Source organism: Vanellus vanellus (assembly GCF_965231255.1).
Source record: "Vanellus vanellus genome assembly, chromosome: 1".
Taxonomy (NCBI): Eukaryota; Metazoa; Chordata; class Aves; order Charadriiformes; family Charadriidae; genus Vanellus; species Vanellus vanellus.
Genome location: NC_138905.1, coordinates 146,446,161 through 146,464,077, shown reverse-complemented (window position 1 = coordinate 146,464,077; position 17,917 = coordinate 146,446,161). Strand labels below are relative to the sequence as shown.

General features: G+C 39.4%; 2 protein-coding genes across 2 annotated transcripts in view; one reads left to right on the top strand and one right to left on the bottom strand.

Moving 5' to 3' along the window:
- Positions 1–1,397: 1,397 nt before the first annotated feature.
- Positions 1,398–12,275, bottom strand: GTPBP6 (GTP binding protein 6 (putative); the record flags this gene model as incomplete). Its single annotated transcript, XM_082492322.1, has 10 exons — positions 1,398–2,091; positions 2,586–2,738; positions 3,054–3,202; positions 4,618–4,826; positions 6,219–6,377; positions 6,828–6,898; positions 7,636–7,766; positions 9,335–9,405; positions 9,834–9,971; positions 11,900–12,275. 10 exons carry the CDS (start codon positions 12,273–12,275, stop codon positions 1,950–1,952), a joined length of 1,599 nt encoding a protein of 532 aa, XP_082348448.1. The 3' UTR covers positions 1,398–1,949.
- Positions 12,276–13,219: 944 nt separating this feature from the next.
- Positions 13,220–17,917, top strand: part of LOC309677308 (cohesin subunit SA-2-like) — a 62,969-nt gene continuing 58,271 nt past the window's right edge. The window contains exon 1 of the mRNA XM_082490091.1: positions 13,220–13,348. Within this exon, the coding sequence (XP_082346217.1) occupies positions 13,305–13,348 (44 nt within the window). The 5' untranslated portion in view covers positions 13,220–13,304. The remainder of the gene's footprint in view (positions 13,349–17,917) is intronic.

The window sequence follows — 17,917 nt, the reverse complement described above, 5'->3', positions numbered from 1 at the left end:
AACTGACTTGTCTGTTTTCATAGTTTGTGTTAAATATACAAAAGAAACAGTTTAAAAATATTTTTGATATATCAAAGATACTGTATTGACAATCCTCTTTGACATGATTTTTATATATACAATAATATATTATTAACATTAAAAATCTAGAAGTGGCTGTACTGCGTGCTGAGTATGAGTTTGTGAGCCCGTTTACCAACAGGGTATTCACAAAATTCTTTATGATTTGTAAGAGGTATGTGTATTTGACCACTTCCTCATTTTATCAATCAGTCATGCCAGTTCTGCAGTGACGAACATACCAAAACTAGGCCCCTAGAGAGTTTTGACTGCGGTAATGAAATATATTTTATTACGTGTTGCCAAAATATGCCTTACATTGAAAATAAACACATATGAAACAAATTTGTTACCTAAACTCAAAACTGCTCTAAAAATACAGATTCTTGGCTTCCGCCACACTCATTTGGAGTTTCACAGCTGGTCTTTTATTTACCTGTTTTAGTAGCTCTATAGTAAGTATTTTTTGCTTATGTAAAAACTAAGGGGTTTATGTTGTTTGCCATTGCATATTAAGCGTATCTCTCTATTTTTTTTTAAATGAATCGTGCAATAACAGATGATCATGAAGGTAAGAGAAGCGGCAACCATCAGGAATAAAACCAAACCAGGCATTATATGAAGTTCACTATGCAGCTTCATCAATATACCTCACTTTTCAGATGCACTTTATATGCAAAAGCTGAGTTCAAATATCTGGCAAGATGTTAATGTCTGCAGGAGTTTGAAATCAACTGCTACTCAGTATCAGGTCAAACTCAGCCTAGACTTCTCAGCACGAAAGGCTAAGATGCTACCTCCTCATGCAACCTCTTGCAATTGCAGCATATGTAGGAGTAAACACCCAAACATTCCATTTATAAAGACTTCCTAAATGCTTTTTTACAGGGCTTTTTATCCTTGTTCTTACCTCTATGTACTTCATACTGAGCAGTCAATGTGGTTTTGATTTTTTTTTTCTTAGAGTCACTACCTGCATGAAGTGTTACGTTATACACACTCAGAATGTTTTTCTGCCTCTCTGTCTTTTGTACCCTCAAGTGGCTTGTTTCTCTGTCTAATAAAACTTGATCTCTTTGTGTAATACGGACTGAAAGAGTTTTGCTTCTCCATTCTGTGATACTGATTGTTTTATTGGTTCCCAGTAGTAATTCATAACTCAGGTAATGGATCAGGTTTTTGTTTTTTTTTTTTCTTTGTGAAATAATTTCACACAAAATCCATGGTTTGCTCTAACTTAAATGTTTTCTCTTTAAGAACTGACACAGTAGTAGGTATTGTGGATAAACTGCAGTAGGCAAGAAAACTGTACGGGTAAAAGATGTTCACGGCTAACTTTATTGCTTAAATATACAAACCTGTGGTTTTTTGCTTCACTGCAATAAGACATGGCAGTTATTTTACTTAAATATGTATTCAAGCAGAATGCGTGAACCTATCTGTATTATTTACACAGAGCCAACAACATTTTGTTCACTAGCTTTCATTTTCCAGGGACCATCTGAGACACCTTAACTATATAATAAATACTATTATATTCTGAAAAACAGCGTAAAAAGCTTTATTTGTATAAGAAACTCAGTACTTTTCTGAAGGTTAATTCAGATGCCATCCAGTGATTTCCATTTGTTTGAGGTCCACATCTTATAGCCAACAACTGTTTTAACGTTAAAAATTTAGTGCTGTCCTTGCACTTGCTGACAGAATGAAGCTCACAGCTCTTCCTGTTTCCGAACAGAAGTTTTCTGAAGGAGTGTCCATTTCTAAAATGCATCAAAAACATCAGCTGGGGAAGAAATACACTCTTCAACACCCAGGCTAACAGGTCATTAACTCTATTTCACATCCTCTTAATGAGGTCAGTTTCTTTACCTAGAAAGGATGCAGTTTTATGGCACAAAAATCTTACTGTTAGGAAAGAGGTTTTTGTATCTTCCAAAAGCAGAATTGCCGATTATCACCTTCACCCTGGCTGTGCCATCTTCAGGGATGACTTCTACTTCCTGAACTGTTGCTTCTTTATACAGCCAACTGTCAAAGTAAAAGCATATTAGCATCTTAAAGGTATGTCCATGTAGAGCAGGAACGGGTAAAGCATTTTACTATGTAAAATGTGATCTTTGCTTTAGGTCAGCATGTTCCAATCTAGGTAATTTAACACTTTAAGATGAAGTGCTTCACTCAACTTTTAATTTGCTGTTTCAAAATAGGGTATAGTGTTTTTGTAAATCTTTCAGATTTGTGTTTTTATCAGAAATCTGGCTCCAGGACCAGTGGCATGGTCTTTCAGGAGGCATGTTTTATTGTACTAACACACAGAACTCTGCTTCTGAAAGTGTCCTTCACAGACTCTAGGGTATCTAATGGGGTTATTTTTTCTCAATAGGTCAGAAATCTTTGATAATTATCCCTGTAATCCTTAACGCAGATTAAAACTAGTATGATATGATTTGGAAATTTTAAGACATACAAGACTACGAGTTCCATATTTCTCCAAGTCCTTCTTACAATTCAAAATTATTTACCTTAGCTGAGGTCCTTCTAAGTTGACATTAACTGTCAGAATCTTCTTCCCTGTTGTTGTCAAAATTTTTTTCTCTATTTCTTCTTTCAGCTCTTCTAAGCCATGTCCATGTAGAGCAGAAATGGGTAAAGCATTTTCTTCAGTGGGTTTATACCTGAAAGGTAACGACTGCTAACACATTTACTCACGAAGATTAGGTTGTGAAAATATTCCAAACAGAGACAATTTAACTGTGTTACTTTATAATGGCACCTTCCTACAGAGGCCACTTGTTATACGAGTCAAGTGATTTCTTTGGTAATTAAAAGAGAATTAATTATTTTTAAGACCACAGTTACATATGTAAAAGATTGAGAAACACTATTAAATGTATTCAGAAGTGTGGGAGCTCTTTTCTAGGCTACTAATTAAAAGCTTCCAGAACATAAGAAATGTTTAAATACACTTCAAATACACATCTCCTGCTTACCTTTCTATCAAATCTACTTTGTTATGAACTTCTACCATTGAGTCCAATAAATGGCTGGGAAGATTAAGATTCTTCAGAACTGACAGAACAGTTGCTTTCTGGAGGACGGTTTCTGGATGAGTAATATCCCTCACATGAACTATCAGATCCTAGCAAGCATCAATATACAAGACAGTTACTTAATGAAACACACCGGTTACAAGTTGCAGAGATTTTATACTATTTTTGCATTGGTAATTCAATTGAAATACTTTCCTGTCCATTAGATAATACACTGGCAGGTTAACACTGTAAAACGAACTACTAGAACAGTATTAAACCAATACTGATTTTTGTATCATGATGGAAGAGAATCTGTAGCAGCTTAGTCTTTCACTCCACAGTGTGTATGAATTGCCTCCAACAACCCTGAAACAAACCCTGTCAATCAAGCTAGTTACAGAATTCAGAGTTCAAATAATAACTGATCTAATTTTTCAAAGCCAAGGCTGCTTAACAATAAGGCTTAAAAAATACTGGAGAAGAAAAAAGAGTGAACTCTAAAAAGGCTTTAGAAGAGTCATGGCTGAAAAACTGTTTCAAAAATGGAGGAAAACACCCCCATGTAACTTGTAATTCTATTTTTATATTCAAAATGCAGAAGATTCTCCTTATCCTTATTTATTATTTTATTTATTATTATTACTGTGCTTCACTTACAAAGCTTTATACAAAAGTTACCAGTTTCAAGTACATTCACAATCATGTTTTCCATGATAAAAAACAGGCAACCAAATTCAATATTTGCATTCAAAATGTTTCGTCATCTTTGCTCCAGATATGGCTTCAAACTTCTGAAAATTACTGAGAAGTAAATTTCTTGCCTTTCACTTAACACTTCAGAATAAGAGACAAATAGGGTAGTTGCAGCCAGTTTTTGAAAGTCCTATTATTACATGGTGAAGTCTAATCCTCAGAAGCATTCTGGCATTCAGCTACCACCAAATTCCATTACCCTTGACAGTACAGGCTTTTTGTTTAAATGTCTGCGTATATGCAGCTTTATACTTTGCTGTAACATGGGAAACTAATTTTAATGAGAAAATTATTGGAAAAGTGCATTTATGTTTATTACATGCTGCCTGCATCGCATCACATCACAACCACCCACTTTTAGTGCCATAGTTTACCTTAAAGTTAAAACCAGATCATTCCAGAGGCTCTATTTCATTTTTAACTCTCCAGAAAGCTAGCCTGAACTTACTCTGGTGCACTGTTTAGGTTTTCATATGTTTAATAAGCAAAATCTGATTTATCTGGTTTACATATCATGGAGAAGTACACATACTCCAAATAAACCCTTTCTGAAATCTCTTCATATCTACATATTCTGCATAATTTCAAGTGCCAGAAAATTGGCTTATGGTAAGATATTTACCTCATTATCTTAGGAGACTATATACTACAGTCAGCCAGATACTTCACTAAGAACAACATGCCAATTAACTTCCTCTTTTTTGAAGGGGTGAGGATTATCTAAAAGGAAATTAATTTGAGTTCTCAATTTTTATCATCAACTACTTACTGAGTAAACCACTTCTTCTAATGTAGCTGAAAATGACTCAACCAGATTATGTGGAAGATCAGTCAGAAACCCAATAGTGTCCACATAAATAACTGCCATATGCGAGGGCAGATAGCCAGCATGGGCTGTAATATCAAGAGTGGCAAACAGCTGATCTCTGGGTTGAAGTCCTGCTTCGCCAGTCAAGGCTTTGATCAAGGTAGTTTTTCCTAATTAAGGAAAAAAAGGACAAGATTTTAATGGCTTGTTCCAAATAAAAATTTAATTTGCACAGCTCAGGTGAGTGGTATTGATGTAACATATCTTTTCAGATCTATTTCACTAATTTAAATCTAGCCTATGATTAGGTATCTATATGGTGTTAGGAAATCCAAAGACAGTCTTCACTTTTATAACTTGGAATTGGCTTTAAGGTCAGGTCTGCAAGCTATGCTGTGAGATCACAAGACGCTCAAAGACTGAACCGACCTGCAAAGTGACCTTCCCCACATCTCTCACCTCTACGACCATCTGAAGGGCACTGCCATGACAGCGTTAGGAAGCATACTCTTAAGCACTTCTCAGTGGTTCTCTTGTCAAATAAAACAATTCAGTATTTACTTGTTAAATCCAACAATAAACAGCAGCACTAGTAATATGTAGCTTATTAGGTTTATGCTTTTATTGGGCATTTCCTCATGAACATAATACTAGAGTCATTTATCTAACCTCAACGAATATTTCACAGAATTCTGTCATTAAACTAAAATGCTCAGTATATACCCTCATTAAAGTATTTCAATTATGTGTTTAAAATTGTAATATATATATTTTGTTGAATCTTCAGCTTTAAAAGTATGGAAGTATGACATTTAAGTAAAACATACAACGTAATCCAAATCTTTGAGTACATAACCAATAACAAAGTTAGTGCAAGGTAAGTTTGTTTTTACAAAGCTGTTGAATAAGAAAATGAAATGGTCTTAAGACAATGTAACATGAAAAAAGTGTATAGTCCAAAGCCTATTTATGCCTTGTGTACGAATTCACTTGTGTAAGATACAAGTAAAAAAAACAAACAAACAAACAAAAAAAACTTTAGCTTTATGTAAAATCTCTTATGAATACATCTTGGAGCACTATACATCAACTAATGAAAAGCTACAGTGCTTCTTAAGCACTTTTCTCCAATCAGCTGCCAACTCTCTTGAACTTTCTGCCTATGCCTCAAGCCTTCCCAGTGACCTAAAACCCCATGTACTTTTACCTGCCTCTCTACCCATTCCGATCAAGTAAGAAAGATTCATATAAGGGATACTAGTAGTACCGTCTTCAGCACTATATATAAAATCTTTTTTGCATAATAGGTGCTAGGCATTTCTCCAAAACATGTCTTCAAGATTGAAGAAAAAAAAAAAAAAAAGAAAAAGGAAAATCTAACTACAACAAGCATCATTTGCTTCCTAACTATATCCTAATTGACAGATATTCATTACACAATTTAAAAACTAATTAAAATATGAAGCCTATTCACACTGAAATGAGATTCTGGCTACAGTTTCTAATCAAAAATTAGACACTGTAAGCTCTTTTGTGCTACAATTTCATGAGTTTTTGCTTACCACAATTAGTATAGCCCATTACTGAGATAATCGGAAACTCGCGTTTTCTGCGCTGAGTTCTAAGCAAAGACCTTTTTCTTCTTAGTTTCTCCAAGGCATTCCTAATTTTAAGTTCTTTTTCTTTCAAGACACGATTCTGGGTCTCCATGAATGTTTCACCTGAAAACCACAAATGAATAATTAACAGAACAGTCTACAAGAGAAACAGTAAACCAAGTGACATTGTGCATTTGGAAATCAAGTGAGTTAGCACTAGGGCATATGAAGTTATAGATAAGCAACTAAAACTATGTATTGTTGCCTAAGAGTCAGTGATAAGTAATTATTAAAACATATGCTAAGCACTCTAGAATAACCATGTACACTTATGATAAACCCCTGTGGCAGCAAGTACTTTGTCCATGGCTGCTTACTGAACTACTACAAACCAAAACTTTATTATTTAAGTTACTTTCCAATAAATTTTTGTACGTTCACTTAGTTAGATGCAGAACACAAACAGTTTTTCCTTCCAGCCTCTCCAAACAAAATAAGATGCAATTAAATTTGTTTAAGGGCTATGGAGAAAAAAAAATAATCCTCTAATTCATAAGAATATTTAGACTTTACCTGAGCCCATGATGTATCTCGATCCACCTCTCTGCTGATCCAGCTGAGACACCTCATTTTTCAGATTTGACCTGGCAGTGGAGTAACAGTTAATTAGAAGCAATTTTCTTTAATCAAGCTATCATAAAATGCCTAACAAATGTGAAGTAGTAGTGATATTCTAATACTACAAACACAACCACTAAATGACAGAGCTCTAAATAAAACCCACTCGTGGCGAGAAGCCTCGCGAAGAAAATCCAGATTTTTCTGACTCCTCAACTGTGGTTTGAAAAATCATGCAACACTCTTAACAAATTATAATGGCTATTCTGAAATTTCAGAGAGCCAAAGATGCCTCTGATACATCCATGCAACTTACATCCACTTCCACGTACAAATATTTCTAGGCGATGTAATGTAGAAATATGGAAAATTCAGAAACAAATTAATGCCTTTAATGTTCCTTGTTTATAGCTTTCCTTATTAAGCCCATCAATATTATATATGGGATACACATATCCCATTCCTACACATTCTTGCAATCCATCTTCCACATTAGAAAGAACTGGGACCTTTTCACGAGAAATGTATCTTGTAGGATTGTGGATCAGACACTTTCTGGTTTTGCCTGTCAGCACTGCAGAAGCTTAAAACAATGACATTAAAGCAAATATTTCTATGCTCTAATCAATCACTGAGCATATTATGCAAGCACTGAAACAGCGTCATTTTTATTTACAGTACAGTATTACTATTTTTGTTACTGTAAAGAAATAGCCACTAAAATATGTAAATATCAGTATGTGATTTACACAGCTCAAGGTACCTGAGAAGTGGAATTTCAGCCAATGCTATTTGAAGTTTTGCTTCTTTGGTCCGGGCATTACAACGAAAAATGTGAAGTACAACTGTGTATCTGTCAAAGACTTTCACGCCCCAGGCATCTTCTAGTTCTTTCTTTAGCCATGTAAGACAAAATAACTTACATGTATTCTGTCCCTCACAGCATCAGCAGATCAATTCCTACACAACACTATGGTTACAGTTTGCTGATGGACACTTGAGGATCTTGGGATTCCATTTCAATGTATGGGTAACGATTATGAGCATGCAAAGGTAAAATTTGGTTGACCACAAAGAAAGGTGAAAAAGAGAGTTTAGAAGGTAGAACTGTATGTCTAGGCCCATCAAATTCAGCGAGAAACCTTCCATTGACTTTAATGGGTTCTGACAACAGCTCTTACAGCATATCTCAGAATCAAGAATCTCAATGCTTAAGCCCTTGCAAAAAATAATTATGAAATGCCGGTATGTGAAAGAATAGGGAAAACAGAGGAAAAGAAAAAAGATTACTGAAATTGAAAAAAAAAATAGAAAAAGAAGAAAGCAGGAAAATTACTTTATAATCAGCTTCTCACAAAATACTTAACAAAAACCAACCAACCAAAAAAAACCAAAGACCCCAGTCTTGCTTTAATTCAGCAAAAGACACTTGAATTATGCAGTAGATGCCCTCTGCCACCTCTAAAATCCAGAATGCTTTTGCTTGATGCACATTCTCAAACACTTTCTTGAATCAACCCTGTTAAATTGCTCCTAAGAACTAGATTTGCAAAACGAATTTTTTTTTAGCAAATCTAGAACTGAAACTAGTCATACCCTAAATTAAGGAATAAAAACTAGGAAATTGAAATGAAACATTTCCATATTCCATTTCATCAATAAATTGAAGTTCTTGAGAAAACTACTAGAGATATTCACCACCTCTGTTCATTTTAAATAAGGGAAAGCATCTGAAACTACCAGCAAAGCATTAATGTCTGCTTGCAGAGTTTGTATGCACTTTACACCCTGCATGATGCTGTACATGTAAAAAAATCAAAAAAATATTTATTACAGGTTATGTAAGCATTTCAAAGAGCATCTATAGCTCACGCACCAGTTGTTTTACTGCCAGTGTTAAAAAAAAGCATGCTCCTCCCCTCAACTTAATCCATCCATTTAAAATATGGTTTCTTTTTAAGGGTTAGGAATGAAAGTTTAAATATTTGGAATGTTCAAATATAACCTTGCTCTGAATTTACCACCTTGTATTCAAAATACAATATGGCATCCACATAACTACAGGAAATACACTCTCCATATAGGTATTAGGAACTTGTGCATATAGCTAATCCAAAATGTTGACATTCTTCATAACAAAAGTTGTGTTATCACCTCCATTTTGTGAAAAAGACTTTGAGTAACTTTTCCAACATTTTAAGTAGAGCCAGTGGCAAATGCAGGAGCAGAGTCTACAATAAACGGCTCTTAGGCTGCTGGAAAATTTCATGCACAAGAGCTGGAAAGACATTTATCAACTGGACAAATGCAATAGGAATTAAGTTTCCTTACAACAAAACTCAGTCCAGGTGGCTTCATATATTACCATTTGCAAATCCAGAGTCATAACCGACCCTACTTCTCATAACATCAATAGCTTCTGAACAATACTGATGTAAAGAATATGATTTGATATTAATTACCTTTGTTAGTGAAGACACTCTTTCCACATTCAAGAAGACAGCTGTCACATGGGGCAATTTTTTAATCTTTTCTAAAATATGGAGAACCATTACAAAATACAGTGTTAAATGTCAATTCTCTTTTTAAAAGATACTGAATATAAAACCATTTTGCAGTGAGCAGAATGCTCGTAAAATATCAAATGGCATCATATTCTTTACTCACAGAACAGTTGTATTTGCACTAATACAGTACTATGTCAAGACCAGCTGCCAGTTTCACTTATGTCAACCACATAAACGCAGGGATTAAGTTTCCTCACACATTTTCAGTGTGCATGCGTTATTTCTATTCTGTGTTGCTTTTGTAACCTTAAAAAAAATCTTTGTAGTTTGTTTGCAAACCTGCATTATAGACAAAGTTCCCTCTCTCTTCAGCTTTCATACCTATCCTTAAACAGTTCAGCTGCGGAAGTTTTCCATTTAGAACGATGCAGTGCTGAAAAATCTCAGTCCTTACCTGTCAAAGCCTGAAAGTTTCCTTTGCCAAAAACAAACTTCTTGTCAGGATTTTTTGTAGGAATAATTATTTTATCTAAAACCGTCCAGTTCGGAAGGGTATCTACAAGAGCAACAGCCTCAGCAATCTGTAATTCAGCTTTATGAACACACACACATAAAAAAAAAGAGATTATAATATACCAAAATACCTTTGCTCAGATTTCCAATAACTACAGTATGTGCATGAACAGGGAAAGACTAAGCTACACTGAAATTCTGCTAGGGTATTGATTTTAACCAGTAGCGCAAGTAGCAAACTGTCTTGCCTCTAATCAGAATAATTAAACTTCTAGGTTGATGCAATTTTAGCACACAAAGCATCTTTCTGCCAGTACAAATTATTTCTGTGGTTGTTGATTTAGAGTAATTTTTAATTGTATTGTCAGCAAAGAAATTACCAGCTTTTTGCCTCAACAAGTGAAACAAATAACTAGTTGGAAAATAAATTCTGTTATTTTAGATGAGCACAAACCCACGTGATTAATTCTTTGGTGTTGTGCAGCAATATTTAAAGCATTACTAATATGACATATCCTGCTGCTAACTTCACTGGTACTTATTCATAAAGGACCTGCACTGATTTATGACTTGCTAAAACTAGCAGATTCCAATCCTGTATTCCAGTTCATCAGTCACTTTTTTTTTTTTTTTTTTTTTTTAACATCTACATGGCAAACACTGATTTCTGAGGACTTAGTGAAATCATTAAGACTACATGGGTATATCAGACCAGTAGATCCAGTTTTGATTTGCCAAATGGGAATAAGATCCTCAACAGATTTGTCAAGTTTCTCTAGATAGCAAAACATAATTAATATATTAAATAGATTACCTTAATGCAAAAAGGTAATACATTTTTAAAGATAACTATGATCCTCTTTCTCCTCATATTGTTAGTGTTCCTTGTAAAACGCACAGATTTTCTCTTGTACCTGTGGTGTTTCAACAATCATTCCAAAACATCTGTTCTGACTTCAGGCTCTTCATCTGGAGGGCCTAAATAAATGGAAAGGGATCACTGCTATTCTTCTGCAAGTTTGGACAGAAAGGGGCCTTCATATATATATTTTTTTTTCAGTTGTAAAATGGGAATGCTTATATAAATTCTGAACAGGTTACAAACTTTGTTGTACAAGATCACAATTCGCTATAATTAGCAGGGTGATTGCATAATAAACTTGAATACAAGATGGAGTATCGTACACAAATTGACATATATGTGTAAAAACTAACTTACAAAACACTTAATCCTTTCTATTACAACTGTGTAATTAGTGAAGTGTTTGGAGAAACACCATCAAACCAAGTTCATTATACATCTTAAGCGTGCATGATTAATATAAACGTATTAGCTAGCTACAATGATTTCTGAGGGAAATCTAAGAACAGCAATGCTAATTAAGGTCCTTATAAAGGAATTACTGGCAACTGCATCATCCCTAAATAACTACAGAAAAGCACTCCTTTGAGTCCATGAGAGGACTTCATTACACAAGACTTCATCTTGACCACATGCTCTCCTACGGACAGGAGAGTATTCCTGCTCTTCAGCCAACTTCGGGGTAAGCCCAAGGCTAAAGGACCCGTGCCTGGCCAGGCAGCATGGTTGAAGGCTATTAACATTCGGCTAATAAGGGGAAAACCCGGCTGCTTCCTTAGGCAAGCTAAACACTCTCTTGCACCGGAGGTGTTTTGCCGTCCAAGGCCCAAAGTCAGCACGACTCCCCAGTCAAAGCCTCGATCTGCCAACAGCCCCCAACACCGCCTTCTCAAAGAAAACACCGACCCAGCCCCTTTAGCTACTTTCATAGTTTATATTTCGCCGTTTTACCACTGTAATAACGGGTCTACTTCACACTCCCGGCGCTAACTCCCTAAACGGATGGCTGCGGAGGTCTGCGACAGGCGGAAACCGGGAAGCGAGGCGGGCAGCGGCTTGGCTGGCGGCCACCGGTGGTGGTGGCGGGGGATAACCGGCCCGACCCCCGCCGGCGGAGCCCTCCCCTCCCCGCCGCCCCCACGCACCGGTGGTGAGCGGCGACTTCTTGGGGCCCCACTTGACAGCCGGCTGCACCACGGCCACGCGCTGCGCGCCGGGCCCCAGGGCCAGCGGAGAGGGGCCCAGCAGCTCCTCCACATCTTCCTCCTCCACCTCGTCATCCTCTTCTTCTTCTTCATCCCGGCCGCCGCCCGCCACCCCCTTCCACGGCCCTCCGCCGCCAGCCCGCGGTGGCTCGCCCCTGTCAGGCGGCCGCTGAGGCGCCCGCAGGCCAACGGCGGCGCTGAGCAGGCGGGCAGACAGCGGCCCGCCGCGGCGGCAGCGGGCCATGCCGAGAGCCGCCACCGCCGCCGCCCGCCGGCAGCGGAGCAGGAGCGACTGCGAGAGGCAACCGGGCCCCATCGCCGCGCCGCGCCGCTCCTCGCCGCCGCCGCCGCCCCCCCTCCTCCCGCGCGCACGGCAGCGGGGAGGGACCGTTACGAGGCGCGTCTTTCCGCTCTCGCCCCGGCCGCTACGGAAGCCCCACGGCACCGGCGCCCCGCCCACCGGCGGCGGTGGGGGCACGTGACCGCCACCCCCATCTCTGATAGGCCGAGTGGCGGCCAGCGACCGCCGTGATTGACGCCGGGCCAGAGCCGGGGGTCCGGGCCGCCGCAGCGCGGGGGCGGGTGGGAGTGGAGGGAGGTGCGCGCGGGGCCGGGGGAAGCCAGGGGGCGGTGTCGGCGCGCGCACGGGCCTGGCGAGCGCGTCCCCCGGACAGGTGAGTGGCGGGCCCTGCCCCGCCCCGCGCGCACCGTCCCGCTTCCTTCCTCGCGCCGCTGCCGCCGCTGTCGCTGTCGCCGTCCGGGCCGCGGCCCGCCGCTGTGTGCGTGCGTGCAACGGGCGGGCGAGGGTCCCCCGCGCCCCGGGCCGGCCCGCCGAAGCCCGTTAACGTCCCCTCAGCACGGCGGGGGCGGCTGCGGCGGCGATGCCCCTGAAGCGGCCCCGCTGGGGAGAGTGGGGGTCGGTCTGCCCGAGCGGGAGGAGGGTCAGGTAGGGAGGCTGGGCGGCCCTGGGCGGCTCTCCGGTGGCTCGGTACGCGCCGGCCCGTCAGGGCTACCGCCTGGTGCGGCGCTCCCACCTCCGAATTCTCCTCTTCGAATTAATTTCTCTCTCTCGGAGTTGCATCCCCTTTTTGCGACCTGGTTTTTGCGGGGTGACTTCCTGACTTAATTTTAGGGGGACCTACCTGGAATTAACTCTTCTTGTTTGTTTTTTTTTTTTTTTTTTTTTTTTTTTTTTCTTTTCTTTACAGCTTTTGGCTGCTGTTTCGCCCACAAGAGCCAAAGCTTCGTTAAGTTTTGTAACGCTACCGCTCCTGTTGACGTTGCCTCAGAAGCGGTGCTCACCACCTTTGCTTGCTGCCTGCGCCGCCGAAATAATGTAGCCGAAATGATAGCCGAGCCCAACGCAGCCGGTAACCTTCCCAGCCAAAAGTAAGACCTGGTGCAGGCTGTCGATAAAATTTGTTGGTAAATTAGGGTGCTGTCCCTCGATTTTGTGCCCCGCGGATGGTGGGGAAGTCTACAATATGTCGCTTCGGGTGGGAGGGAAGAAAAAGGGGGATTTGCACTATGTCTTGTTACTAATGTTTCCGTTATATTCCCTTTTATACATCGCTTAGCGTCTTCTTGATGTAGTGTTTTATGTTGATTGACAGAGCCTTGCAAGCTTTTCTGTGCCTTATTTTCTACAGTGCAAATGAGCCTACTTTGGAAAAAAAAAAGAGAGGAGATGCATAGTCAATGCATGTGTTCACTTAAAAGGTTAACTTTGGGGATGCTGAAGGGGAAGAGTGCTAAGTAATCTGTGGTCTCTCTGTTGCCAACGAGGGGGGCACTACTTCTTTATATCTATTTTTTTCAGGGGTACGTCAAGTCTGCCTTTCGTAATGTATCTTTTCAGTCATCAGTTGAGATGATCTATAAACCAAATGTGTTCATATCATTGTTTAGAGAATGGTATTTGGAAGTAGAAAGAGCAGATATAAATAAATAAATGGTAAAGTTGAAACACTTGGACATATCTTGTTTAGTTTCAAAGAGTGAAGCTTCTTAGATGTCCAGTGTTGTATGCTTTGGACTCATTGCAGCCTAGGCTTTGCTAATCCTGTCACCTTCTGAGCAAGTCTGCTCCAGGTCTTTTGCTACACTAAGCTCTAAGGAAAGCTGAGACATGTACTCCATGATGACAATTAATATAGTTTCCCTTATGTCCTTTCCAGTGTGTTTCATCTGAAGCCAGCCTCTTGGTTTCAGAAGTGTCAGGAAGGCACCTGGCAATTGTTTAGCTGAGCTTTTTATGTTGCTTCTAAAAGACAAAGCAGTTGTATTGCAATCTGTAATTATAAAAATCTACAGGTAGGATTTTTCCAGTAACATAGATTAATTGTTCCTTTTACACAGCTAAAGGAATATGTTATGTCTTTGTTAAAGAGGTAGCTTTGGTTTTAAGTGTGAGTCACTAAGTCTGCTCCAAATGTTTATTAAGACAAGAAAACCGAACTCAGAAATTCTCACAATAATACTGTGTTTGAGGACTAGGTGAAGGATTTTGCTTCTTCCCTACTTTATTATCTCACCAGTAATACTTCAAGTGCTAGCGAAAGGACCATATTGTGACAGGAATGCATGGTAAAAATGAGTCTGTGAGCCATATGTAACCATATGTAGTATAAAGGTCAACATTAAGATGAAGTAGGAATGGAATTCTGCCTATGCTTTCTTACTAATTGCTGATGGAAACAAAGTAAATGGCTGAGAACTGTTTCTTACGACTGTGTGAGGCGGTGAATTTAGGTATACAATAATGCTTGGTATGGCATAGACTAACAGAGGGGAGCAAAAAAACCCAACAAAACCTAGTTCAAAATTTGTCAAACCTGTTGTTGCAGTCCAGTAGTTGAAAAGGTGTTAAATGGAGTTATGTATAAGTGATCACATGTTGTGGTTTGGGCCGGACTGGCTCCTGAAACAAACAACAGATGCTGCTTGAGCTCTCTCCCTTCAGAGAAGGACAGAGTATCTCCCTTCTGGGAGAGGAGGAAGAGAGAGAGAGAAACTTATGAGTTTAGAGAAAAACTAAACTACCTTAATAAAATAATAAAAAGAAAATAATGAAATATATACAATATATACAAAACCATATGGAGCTCCCAGGATGATGATCACATCACTGCAGGCACTGGGAAGGTCCCAGACTGGATTTGGCAATGGATGGGAACTGGATTCCAGATCTGGATTCAGGAATGCATGGATTGGGATCAAAGGCAGATGAACAGACAGAGTCCTGCTTGGATGCCAGCCATGGAAGAAAGAGAGCTGACCCTTTGATCCTTCAGCTTTTATACTGAGCATGAGGCAGATGGGATGGAATACCCTGTTGGTCAGTTTTGGGTCACCTGTCCTGTCCGCTTCTCCCCGTAGGTGTAACCCCTCTATACTTTTCCACTTCTGACCCACCAACGGGGAAAACAACAAAGTTAGCTGCCCTTGGTTGTTACAGCAATAAGTACAAGTAAGAGCCTCTCTAAATGTCATTCCTTGACATAAACTATGAACATAGGTCTTATCACTCTGGGAGTGAACAGTGTCTGAACAATATACTGGTAATTTCAGAGAATTCAGTTAGTTAGAAGAGGCTTAACTGCAAAGTAAAATTGCCGAACAGAAAATTAGTTCTGTTTTACCTCACACCAGGACACGTCATTCTCAACTAGGTACAGTGGTTCCTATTTTGCTCAAGAAGATAAGAGGATGTCTTAATTCTTTTAACAGTTTATTCAACAGAACCTTAGTTGTGCACATAAAAACTCCATTAAAATATCTCATTTAATTTCGAAGTGGTTTCATGGGGTTCATTTTCTAGGCTCTGGTCTAGTTCCTGCAAATGTTTGAGTATTGGTAGTATTTGTATTTAAAAAATCTCTCCTTTTGTGTAGGTTGTCTGTTGTAGCATGGTGCTTCCTGTGGCATTGCTGTGTGCTGTGGAGCACTGATAACCAAAACAATTCAGAAACTAACTGGCTTTTTAGTAATAGTATTTAGTGCTTAGTTACATTTGTTGAGCATTTAAGACAGATGTCAGGTGCACCTGTGAAAGTTACTCAAACTGGTTTGATATGTTGTTTTAATCGGCATTGTTAGCCCAACATGAGGAAGTTGTAGATCAACGGTCTTCTCATCCTTGCAGGTTTTGCTGAGCTTTGGTAGGTGTGCTGTTCCGTATACCAGGCATTTGCCTACTTTGTTGAGCCACTTTCGCCACAGGTGCATTTTGCCTGGCATAAGCTGACAAAGTAAGTAGCACAGGGCCGGTAGATGCCATCTGTAGTGCCATCCTTCAGGACGTTCTTGGGAAAGAGGCACATGAGTTAAAGCTTCAAAGAAATATATTCTAGACAGAGATATTAAAAGCAGTACATGATCAGACAAGTGCTTGACTGAACTGTCCTGCAGCAGTTCTGATTTTTTTTGTTATTTAAATGCTTTAATTCAACTTGGACTCAATTATAGTCGCTGTAATCAAATGCAATGCATTTATTTTCATTATAGGATGGAGTAAGTTGCTAAATAGTACATACAAACAATTCAGGAAAATTGTTTGAGTGTGTGTTGAGCGTTACGTTGAGGTATAATGCAGACAAAGGTAGCACATGTTACCATGATGTTGGCTGGCATCTCAGTTGTAGTTCTAGTGAAACAGTACAAGTAAGAACATGTTAGTCCAACCCCATAATGTTGCATTCTTCTTTGAAGTCATGAGTGAAAGGATTTAATCATATAGGATAAACAGCTCCTTGACAAACACGTTTGCATTCCTTTTGTTTATTTGTGGTCTGTAGAAGAATTTAGGAAGAGCTAACTGGCATCAGAAAAGCCATACATATTGCTATCTCTTGCTGCTTGTTCTTTTCAACTAGGTAGTCTTTGGTGGTACTTGAGGTACTTAATCTCTGTGGCTCGCAATTTAAAATCAAAGAAAACATTTGAAAACTTTTGCAAACTGTTGCTTATACCATGCTGACTCGGTTGGGAACTATAGTTCATCCCTCTCTTTTCTATGACGTGCAGAAGTCCAGACAGCTGCTGTAAGAATTGGTTCATCCTGAATTATTTTCCTGACTTCCATCTGTCAAATACTGTGGCACATTTTTAACTTTTCTATGACAAGATGTTAATTTAATTTAACTTTCATAGGACTTTCCTCTGTAGGGAACTTATGCATGTGCACAATTGTATTTAGATATTTTATATATTTTTATAGAATTTTATATTTATAGGAGTCTTTGGAAGCCTAATTCTACATCTCTTATGGTGAAATGTCCCAATAGATTAAAAAATTAAACAAGGATATGTTTAAATAAAAACTTCTGTCTGCTCTTACTAACAAGATAATACCAGGACCTTGGTCCTGTAGTTGATGCTATTCAGCCTCAGGATTTGCTTTGCAGAGGCAATGTCTGAAACAGCCTTGGGAAGAACAGCAACAGTGGCTATGTGGCATTGATAAACCTATCTGGGGTCGAGCTGGCTCTGTGTCTGTAGCACAGTTAATTGTCCATCTGGGTTAGCCAACGCTGGATATTGGAGAGTTGACTATATCTGACAGTGTAATACACTCTTTTCTTTGTAAAGTGGTCACTTGTGGTAGTACACTCTCTTGTTGCAGCTGTATCACAAAAATAAAGTAACTGTACACTCTCATATTTGCTTTCTTTTTGTGCCTTCTTATAGTACAAGTCAACTGGCTTCATGTCCTAGCCACCGTAGTTTAAAAGGAGGCCATAGCAGCCAGCTACCAGTACTGGACCTGCTGCACAAGTGGGATCCAGCTCGTCTGCTCAAACATGACCTTTGGCAAAGCATATTGTTAGCATTGGGAATGATGAAAACTGGCATGATTTCATTGCAGATAAATGTATGGCTTCAGATCTCCTAGAAGGTGCATCTTTATTTATAAAATTATTCCTCCATCTTATTAGCGATGACCTGCAAATGAAATTT